The 10,322-nt window shown below is 54.0% G+C and overlaps 1 protein-coding gene across 1 annotated transcript in view; it reads left to right on the top strand.

Moving 5' to 3' along the window:
• Window positions 1-822: 822 nt before the first annotated feature.
• The window catches only part of CARS2 (cysteinyl-tRNA synthetase 2, mitochondrial), a gene marked incomplete at both ends in the record, with an annotated part of 30,696 nt that continues 21,196 nt past the window's right edge, over window positions 823-10,322 (top strand). The window contains 3 exons of the mRNA XM_080689086.1: window positions 823-1,025; window positions 1,262-1,312; window positions 4,242-4,359. Of these exons, the coding sequence (XP_080545212.1) occupies window positions 823-1,025; window positions 1,262-1,312; window positions 4,242-4,359 (372 nt within the window). The remainder of the gene's footprint in view (window positions 1,026-1,261; window positions 1,313-4,241; window positions 4,360-10,322) is intronic.

The raw sequence follows: 10,322 nt of genomic DNA, 5'->3' as shown, positions 1-10,322 counted from the left end.
CGCACTACTGTGACGCAGGCGTGTGGGGGTGCAGTGTCGACACATACTGTACGTGTGCATGTTGGGGTGCAGGCGTCCCGTGGGCGCTGTCTATGTTGGGGTACCGAGTTCGACGCAGTGTACCGTGAAGTGGACGTGCCATGCACAAGTTGGGGTGCGGCGTCGCGGGACACCCGCCGTGTGTCGGGCGCACGCTGCCTCGTGAGGCGGCTGTGCTCGAGGAGGCGAGGTCCTAGCGGGAGGCACCGCTCTCCCCCTCGCCGCGGAACCTCTGCCGGGGGCGGACGCTGGCCGGGCCGCGCACCGGTGCCAAGGACACCCGGAGCGACCTGAGCTCGAGAGCCGACGGCAGCCCTGTGGACCCGCCCCTTCCTGCAGCCTGGCGATGGCGCCGCCTGCGTGCGCACCCCGGGGCCCCGCCGCGCCCAGGCCAGCCCCCTCCGCCACAGGCCAGCCCCGAGCCGGGCCGAGGGAGGAGCCACCTCCCACCGCCTCTCCGGAAGTGGGCGGGGCCATGCGGGGCGGGGCCTCCTGGGGGCGGGGCGGGGCCTCCTGGGGCGGGGCGGGGCCTCCTGGGGCCGGGGCGGGGCCCTGCGGGGCGGGGCCTCCTGTGGGCGGGGCGGGGCCCTGCGGGGCGGGGCCTCGGCGGAGCGGGGCCTCCTGTGGGCGGGGCGGGGCCCTGCGGGGCGGGGCCTCCTGTGGCCGGGGCGGGGCCCTGCGGGGCGGGGCCTCCTGTGGCCGGGGCGGGGCCCTGCGGGGCGGGGCCTCCTGTGGCCGGGGCGGGGCCTCGGCGGAGCGGGGCCCTGGCCTGGCGGGCGCGACATGCTGCGGACGCGCGCACCTCGCCGGCTGCCCCCGCTGCTGCGGGCCGCGCTGGGCCCCGGGCGGGCCGGCCGGGCGGCGTGCTCGGCGCGCGGGCGGGCCTGGCTCCGGCCCCAGGGCCACGACACGGGCGTGCAGGTGTACAACAGCCGCACCGGCCGGAAGGAGCCGCTGGTCGTGGGCCGCGCGGACGCCGCCTCCTGGTGCGCCGGGCCGGGCGGGGCGCGGGGCGCGGGGTGCGGGGCGGTGCGGTGCGGGGTGCCCGGTGCGGGGCGCGGGGCGCGGGGCGCGGGGCTCGGGGCGCCCGGCGCGGGGTGCCGGGTGCGGGGCGCGGGGCGCCGCCTGCGGAGGGCCGCCCGGGCAGCCCCGCCTGCCGCCCCGGAGCAGGCGGGCCCTTGCCCGCAGACAGGCTCAGCTGACGGGTCTTGACTCGTTCCAGGTATAGCTGTGGACCAACTGTCTACGATCACGCACACCTCGGCCACGCGTGGTGAGTTTCCTGGATCTGCATTTTCACACGTCAAGAGACCACTTATTTTGGGAGGAATATGCCTTTTACAGAGCTTTCCCATCTCTCAGGCGGTAACTTAAGGATACCGAATAATTCCTACGTTTTAGGTATTGTAGGAAGGGGTGTGTTGGTCTCCTTTGGTGCCTGTAATAGTGCCGGCACTTGGAGTCACTCTACCAGAGTAAACGCAGGCAGTTGGAGCCATGAGAGGTGAGTTGATGTTTGTGGCTGGGTTCAGTGAGGGGTGGGTCGTCTCCGACTCCCACCACTTACCAGCTGCCCAGCCTGGACAGGTCACTGTTGCCGGGTTTTGTGTTCTTCACCATTGAGATGGGATACTAGTCCACCTTTCTAGTCTTTACAGGGATTATAGGAAATAATGCCCATAACGCGCTGCTTACCGCAGCACTGGCCAGACGTGGTAAGGAAGGACTCAGCCACTCCTGAGGATGGTGGCTTTGCAGGATCACAGCCTCGGAAGCCCTGGAGTGGAGGAGCCTGGTTGCCAGCACTCGCTTTCTTGATCTTAAGATGTCCCTCCTCCTCCTTTGTTTGAATTGCCCCTTCCCTGTAGTCTTGTTTTGGGGATGTACTAAGAATGGGACCCAGGGATGCCCTACCTCTGAGCTGCACCTACCCCAGCCTTTTTTATTTTTTATTTTGAAACAGGGTCTCACTGAGTTGCTGAAGGTCTCACTAAATTGCTAAGGCTGGCCTTGAACCCATGATCCCACTCTTTCAGCTTCTCTGGTACTGGGATTACAGGCATGCACCACCATGCTCAGCCACTTTTTCCTTAGAGTACACGTCATGATGTACTTTTTTTTAAGCCTGGGTATTATCCAGATGTAGATTAAAAGTAAAAAATTACATTTATTCACTTATTCTTTGTGAGTGTGTGTGTGTGTTACTGGAGACTGAACCCAGAGGTGTTCTATCACTGAACTACACCCCTAGTCTTACCAATTTATTTATTTATGGCACTGGGGATCTCACCCAGAGACATTCTACCCCTGAGCTAGACGCTCACCCTATTTTTTATTTTTAAAATATTTTTTTATTTTTGGTGGTACTGGGGTTCCTGGAAACCTTTCTACCTCTGGGTTACACTCCCAGACCTATTTTTTATATGTTTTTATTTGGAAACAGGGTCTCTTAAGCCAGCGCTGCTGGCTTTGAACCTGTGTGATCCTCCTGTCTCCACCTCCCAAGCGTGGGGATTACAAGCGTGTGCCACCATGCCCGGCTATTTACTTATTTATTTATTTATTTTGTGGACTGGGGTTCCTGGAAGCCCTTCTACCTCCGGGCTACACTCCCAGACCTATTTTTTATATTTTATTTGGAAACAGGGTCTCTTAAGCCAGCGCGGCTGGCTTCGAACCTGCGTGATCCTCCTGTCTCTGCCTCCCAAGCGCGGGAATTACAAGTGTGCGCCACCACGCCCGGCACCCTATTTTTTATTTTGAAACAGAGTCTCACTAAGTTGCCGAGGCTGGCTTTGAACCTGTGATCCTCCTGTCTCGGCCTCCTAAGTACTGGGATTACAGACCTGCATCACCACTCCTGGCTATTTCGCTTACAAATACAGAAGAGAATGAGTCCTGATCGCACAGGGGGACAGCTGTGATATGCTCTGTCCACACAGCCCTCAGGGGCACTGTCCGCCTGGCCTTCTGGCCTCGCCGCCGCCCACTCAGACTGAGTTGAAGGTGCTGCCTGTGAGGTCCCACTCCTGGACTGCTTCAGTGGCTATTTGCCTAATCTTTTGGGGGGGGGTCTGGGGATTGAACCCAGGGGCATTCTACCTCCGAGCTACATCCCCAGGCCTATTTTATTTTTTATTTTGAAACGGGCTCACTGAGTTTGCAGAGGGCCTCCTAAGTCACTGAGGCTGGCTGCAAACCTGCGGTCCTTCCATGCCGGCTTAAGGTTTTCTTTTAAATCTCATTTCTGTAGTGTTTCCCAGCCCCAGACTAAGGGAGGCACAGAGGTGAAGAGGGTAGTGATGACCGTGCTCCTAGCGCCGGCCGCTGAAGGAGCTCTGGGGAGCATTCTGCGTGTTAGCGGAGTTTCACCAGTTTTTGAATAAGCAGACGGGGCCTCTACAAGGTCAGACATCTTGGCAAGGAGTTTGCAGAAGTGGTTTTGTTACTGGGATCGGGTTTGGCTTCAGATGTGTTTGGAGTACGCATGGGGGAGGGGTGAAATGCTAAGATGAATTACCTAGGATTTCTTTTTCTGGAGGAAAATGATTGGGAATGTCAGTTTAGAGAGGTTTCATGGGTGACAGAGATGAGCATGACGTTAGCTGACCTGGAGTTTTAAGTTTGCTTTCATGGACTCCAGATTCAAGAGATCTTAAATGGATTTTAAACCTTTTGGTTTACGAGTGTGGCTTACCTCCGTGGAGCGTGCCAGCGAGCTGGTATTTGGTAGTGTAGAATGGGCGCACGTTCTTGGGAGCACTACGGCGAGTCTTGAGAGGGTTGTGGTCCTGGTTTGTGAGTCCTTGCTTCAATCCTTTTTGTCATAATGACAGAGTATTCTCTAACATGAACAGGTGGGTCAAAATTCTCTCATTTCTGTATCTACCTAATGAAATTGGATTTTTATGGAGTTTTTTTTAACACTTAAATAGTTGTAAAGTCAACGGTTGTACAATTAAAAACGCTAAAACTGTGTCCTGAAATTGCTGTAATTCTTGTGTCAGCTTTTCCGGAGGACCCATGTGGCCTGCCTGATGGGGTCCCGTCAGTGAACAAGGCTCATTCTGTACTGGCTCTGCTCGAACCGTGGATTATATTGCACAGTTGAAGTTAGGTAGCAGCTTGTTGAATTATGAGGACTTTCCAGGGATACTGATGATTTTGTATATTCAGGGCAGCCCAACATTTTTCTCTTTCAGCTCATATGTTAGATTTGATATAATTCGAAGGATCCTGACGAAGGTGTTTGGATGCAACATAATCATGGTGATGGGCATCACAGACGTGGATGACAAGATAATCAGAAGAGCCAGTGAGGTACGTGTGCCGGCTGGTGACAGCTGTGCTTTGCTGGAATTGACAAGTTCTCACATCTTATCATCCATACATGGCCTGTGAGAGTGACTCCCTACTGGGGAGAGTCACGGTGATTGGAGAGGTCTTTCTCGTCCCAGGACAGAAGCTCCATCTGCGGAAGCCCGATTCCCCGGTGCTCCCAGCCTGCGTCTCCCACCCCTTGCTGCAGCCCGCACTGTGCAAGCTGTGGGCCGACCTTCCTTCCTTCCTTTCTTCCTTCCTTTCTTTTTTGTGATACTGAGAATTGAACCCTCAGCTGCACTCCCCAGCCCTATTTTATTTTTTATTTTGAAACAGGGTCTCACTGAGTTGTGGAGGGCCTCACTGAGTAGCTGGAGCTGGCCACGAACCTGTGACCCTCCTGTCTCAGCCTCCCAAGTGCTGGGATTACAGGCATGCGCCACCACGCCGGCCCTGCCAGCTCTTGACATGTGCGTACTTGGACTTCTGCTTCAGACGCCTCTCATTTCTGTGTTCTTGACAGCCTGGAGGTGTATTTGGACCTCTTGCCATTTCTGTCTCAGAACGCACTCCATACTAGGCAGAGCAGCTGTGCTTTTATTAAGTCATGTTTTATTTAAGGTTAAAAATGTTTTCAAGAGTATCATCTATAGAACAATTGCAGGAGCGGTGCAGAGGACGGCCTGCCCCGGGATTCCCAGCAGTCCCTCCCTCCGCTGGGCCCCGTCATCTTCCTAGGCAGAGTCTTTTTCAGTGCAGAGTCCCTTCCCCTCTGCATACTCCATTGTGAATCTTCTAGCAACAAGGAGACTCACTCTCCCTCCAGCCAGGGTGTGGCGTCCGGGTGGGGCACTGGGGATGTTGTTGACACAGGCGTCTCACTTCCAGGCACCGTGGTGTCGCCCAGTCCCAGCAGCAGCCCCTTCCCTCTGGTCCAGGGCGTCTCCGGAGTCTCCCTCAGCCTGGCCCTTGGTCTTCACCCCTTCCTCATCTCACGTCCTCAGCAGTATCATAAGCGATAGGACTTTGCAGGATGCTTGTACTTTAAAGGAGCGACCCGAGGGCAAACGGGAGTCTGCGGCTCCTGTACGCTTCGGCAGGGATTGTGGGCTGGGGCTCCTGACTTTCCCGCTCAGGTTGAGGGTCCTGGTGAGGTCTGGCCCCACACTTGAGTGTGTCCCCAGCCTCGGAAGAGGCTGCGTGCGAGGTCGTCGTCTAGACAGGAGTGAGCGCCTCCGTGGGCTCCCGGGAGGCTGGGCCGCCGTGCCGCCCGGTGCCCTGCCGACCTCGTGCTGTAGTGGGTTCCTCCCTATGCCGTGCTCTGCTGGCTGTGCTGTAGCGGCCCCCTCTGGGGCTCCACTGTCGCACCGTCCTGAGAGCACCGCTGTCCCTTTCCACAACTCAGTGTGGGTCAGGGGGAAGCAGTCGGGACCAGTCTGTGGGATGTGGGCCACTTATTTCCTCCTCTTGGATCTTCTTGGAAGAAGTTCAGCGGAGCTGCCCCAGTCCTAATGAATGGCCCCTCGACGTGGCCCTGCAGTACCTTTGTGTCCAGTGGTGGTTTCTGGGGATGCTTGACATGGCAGGCTTCCTAGTGTGCATGGAGTGGAGCGAGTGCGGCCTTCGCCCCACAGGCGGCGTGCGGTCCCTTCGCATGGCTGGCTGTGGAGACGCCCGGTGGTGTCTGGGGGTGGATCTGCTAGTCCCACAGAATAAGAGCACATTACTCCTTTCATTTCCTGCTGTGGTGCTTTTCTGAAGTCTGGTTAATTAGTCTTGTTTGTGTTGGCTCCTCTGTGCTCCTGTAACAGGTTACAGTGGCCCTCCCTTATATCCGTGTCTCAACCATTCCAAAGTGTCAGTTTTCCAAAGTCAGCTGCAGCTGGAAAATATTAAGTTAAAAATTCCGGAAAGAGCCAGGCGTGGTGGTACCTGCTTGTACTCCCAGCATTTAGGAGACTGACAAGGAGGATCGCGGTTCGCAGACAGCCTCAGCTACTTAGTGAGGCCCTTTGCAACTCAGTGAGGCCCTTTTTCAAAATAAAGAATAAAAACTAGGACTGGGGGTGTATCTCAGAGGTAGAATGCCCCTGGGTTCCATCCCCAGTAACACAAAAAAAATCCCAGAAAGACACAATTTCCAGGTTTTGAATTGTGAGCTGTTCTGAGCTGTGCAATGAAGCCTCTGTCCCGCTGTCCACCTGGGGGTGAATGGCCCCTGTGTCCAGCAGAGACATGCTGCATGTACCGCCCCTCCTGTTAGCCACCTAGCCGTCCTGCCTGTCAGGGCAGCTGCTGCAGGGATGTGCAGTAGCGGTCTGCAAGTCCAGAGCAGGGCGCCGCTCTTTGGATGTGCCCAGGAGAAACTGTGATGGCTGCTGCAGCTCCCTGGCCATTGCCATCAGCCTCTCACTGAGCCCGGTTTAGAAGCTGCTCTTTATCAGAGGTACGTCTGTACAGGAAATGTCGCAGTAGACGTAGGCGTCAGGACTATCCGCAGCTCCAGGCAGCCACCGGGGCACTGCGGTAGCGTCTTGCTTCAGGATAATAATTTGTGTATCTGGAAAGCCTAGTTGTGGGGCTGAGGATGCAGCCCAGTGGTAAAGTGTTTGCAGGCGCAAGTGAAGGCCTGGGTTCAAGTCCGAGCACTGAGAAGTAGTAAAGCACCATCATTGTGAAACATCTGGTTTTCAGTATTTAGCAAAAAAGCTATTCTTCTTATTTAATACAAGCGTTTTAAAAAATTTTTTGGAGATAAAGTAAAAACTGCCATTTTAAAATTTTCTTACCATTTGAATAACGACTTCACCATCGTAACCATTTGCAATCCTCCCGTCTCAGCCTCCAAATGCTGGGATGACAAGTGTGTGCCCCCACGCCCGGCTGCCGTTTTACTTTTGAGATTGGGTTTCACTCAGTTGCCCAGGCTAGCCTCCAACTTGCCATCCTCCTGCCTCAGCCTCCTGAGTCACCAGGATTGCAGGCAGGTGTCACCACACCTGCTTACTGCAAGCTTCTGAGATGATGGTTGGTACCTTTTAGGTGATCTGTTCAAAGACTTGTTTTTAAGATATTTTAAATTATAACATTAATGCTGGGCATGGTGGTGCACACTTGTGATCCTAGTACTTGGGAAGCGGAGGCCGGAGGATTGCAGATTCGATGTCAGCCTCAGCTACTTTAGCCCTCCTCAACTTAATTGGACTCTGCTTCAAAATAAAAAAAAAATAGATAGAATGCCCCTGAGTTCAATTCCCAGTGCCGTACACACACGCACACACACATACACACACAATTATGACATTAGTGTGTGTGTGTGTGTGTGTGTGTTACTAGGGAGGCACCTGGGGTGCTACTTCTGAGCTAAACCCCTAATCCTTTTTGTTTTGTTTGAAATGATCTTTCTAGGGTGCTGAGAGTCTTGCTAAATTTTCTTTTTTTTTTTTTGTGGTACTGGGGTTCCTGGAAGCCCTTCTACCTCCGGGCTACACTCCCAGACCTATTTTTACATTTTTACTTGGAAACAGGGTCTCCTAAGCCAGCGCGCGCGGCTGGCTTCGAACCTGCGCGGTCCTCCTGTCTCCGCCTCCCAAGCGCGGGGATTACAAGCGTGCGCCACCACGCCCGGCGAGTCTTGCTAAATTTTTGAGCCTAGTCTTCAACCTGCGATCCTTCTGCCTTAGCCTCCCAAGTGCTGGGATTGCAGGTGTGCGGCACCATCCCTGGCTTTTTTTGTGTATATGCTTGTGACTCACGCAGTGTCTTACATGTTAGACAAGCTGAGTTACATTATCAGCCACCCCGCCTTTTTTCCCCTTTTGTCTATGGCACAAAATTGCTGCGGCTGGCTGGCCTCGAACTTGTGATCCTTGTGTCTCAGCCTCGCAAATACTCAGATTACAGATGTGTGTCACCTTCCCCAAGAATTTGTATTATGAGGAGTGAGAGAAAGCAGTTCTATACCAACGTGTGGTATGACCGAGTACTTAGGAATTAAATGTCCTGGGAGTAACGTCCACGGGAGTGCACTGGTCTGGCATGCACAAGGGCTCAGGTTTGCTCCCCAGCACTGCAAGGAAAATAAAGAAATTAAGTGTGACAGCTGGAATTGTAGACAGAGCCGCTCAACAGCGCAGCGGGCTGTCGCCGTCTTGCAGATGCACTCTTGTTCCCGACCTCTGAACGTGGCCCTCGGGCGAGCCAGGGCGGGCGTGTGGACGGAGCGGGCCTGGGCACAGTGTGTTTGCTCAGTGTTACGGTGCGTGTGTTCACGCGTGTCTGTGTATAACTTGGCCCCTCAGAACGGGACGAATTGATGCTAGCGTTCACAGCGAGGAGAGGAGTCTCTTGAAGACTGTTGAGGACGGGGTAGCCCTACCAGATATTAAGACAGATTGCAAGGGCTGTACACAAGTTTCAGTTCTGGGTATTCTCCTCTCTGTTTTGTTTTGGCTTTACTGTGGTGTAACACGCCAGCGGCAGGTGCCGTGTGTTCATAACGCGCACGGAGTGATGGGCTTGGACACATCGCTCTTTGCCCCCGGAACGTCCTTGTCCTTCTCCCTTCCCCTGCCCCGTTCCCAAGTAGCCACGGATCTGCTTTCCGTCCTGTGAGGACATAGAAATCAAACAGAGTTGTAGAGAACACGAATAAACAAATAACGGACCATACGAGAACGTCCAAGAACAGGCGCAGTCATCAGTGAGCGCTTGTTATATGATAAAAAATAGCATCTCAAACCCGTGGGGGCGGATTATTCAGTTAGAAGTGTTGACAGTTGTGTATCCATCTGGAGAAGAAAATAAATTGAAGCTGGAGACATGCCTCCAGCGCGTCTGAGCAGACCAGAGGAGAGTCCAAAAGGAATGAGCCGCAGCTCCCAGAAGCAGCTCCAGGCACTCCTCGCAGCCTCTTGTCGGGGAGGGTTTTTCTGTTTGTTTCCTAACCCACAAGTCATCTGTAGGAAAAGATTCAGAAGTACAACAGATTGCAAAATAGAAAAATAAAAATCTCAGGCGTGGTGGAGCACACGTGTAATCCCAGCATTCGGAAGGCTGAGACAGGAGGATCGCGGTTCATGGACAGCCTCAGCTACTTAGGCACTTTGCAACTCAGTGAGACCCTGTTTCAAAATAAAGAATAAAAAATAGGGCTAGGGGTGTAGATCAGAGGTAGAATGCCCCTGGGTTCCATTTCCAGTACCACAAAAAAAAAAAAAAAGAAAAAATTTTCTATAGACCATGCAATAATCTTACTGTTGAAAAATTGGAAACAATAGAAATTTACATCAGAGATAAAGTTAATTTCTTTACTCTAAACACATTGCCTAAAAATCAGTGAGAGAAATATCTCTACAACTCAGAAAAATGGGCATGGGGAGTTACAAATCAGTTAATAAAAGCAATTCCTAGACTCAGGAGACAATATCCCAACTCACTTAGAATGTGAGGAAAAAATTAAGATGAGAATCAGAGCACACTGAGGAGCCTCCTTGGCGCGTCTTGGAGTGTGCTGGCCGTGCTGGCCTGGGGTGAGGGCAGGAGGCGGTGGGGCAGTCTCCTGCGGAGGACGGCCCGGCAGTGTCCGGCCTAGATGTGCAGCTCAGCATCGCTCCTGGGCGGCTGTAGTAGCGGAGGTGGGGACGCCACGGGGCCGGGCCAGGTGAGGCTCTGCTACACATCTGGAAGGTGGCACGCGGGCGGAGGACACAGCCTCTCCTGGAGTATCTGCTAGGAGCCGGGGTGCCGAGCAGGCTGGAGCGGGCCTCATCTGATACACGTTTGTAACCTCATGAGTACTTGTGAGGTCACGGCTTCTGCGTTTACTGGGAGAGGAGTCAAGTGTGGGGCCCTCTGTGTCCTTTGCATCTCCTGAGAATAAACTGTCTATACAGAAAAATAAATGTAGACATAGCTAAAGAAAAGTAACCTGCAGAACTTTGGGTCCAGGATTTCACAGCATT

The sequence above is a fragment of the Muscardinus avellanarius genome, assembly GCF_963383645.1.
Source record: "Muscardinus avellanarius genome assembly, chromosome: 2".
Taxonomy (NCBI): domain Eukaryota; kingdom Metazoa; phylum Chordata; class Mammalia; order Rodentia; family Gliridae; genus Muscardinus; species Muscardinus avellanarius.
Note: the sequence above shows the minus strand (reverse complement) of the source record. Positions and strands in the feature narration are given on the sequence as shown.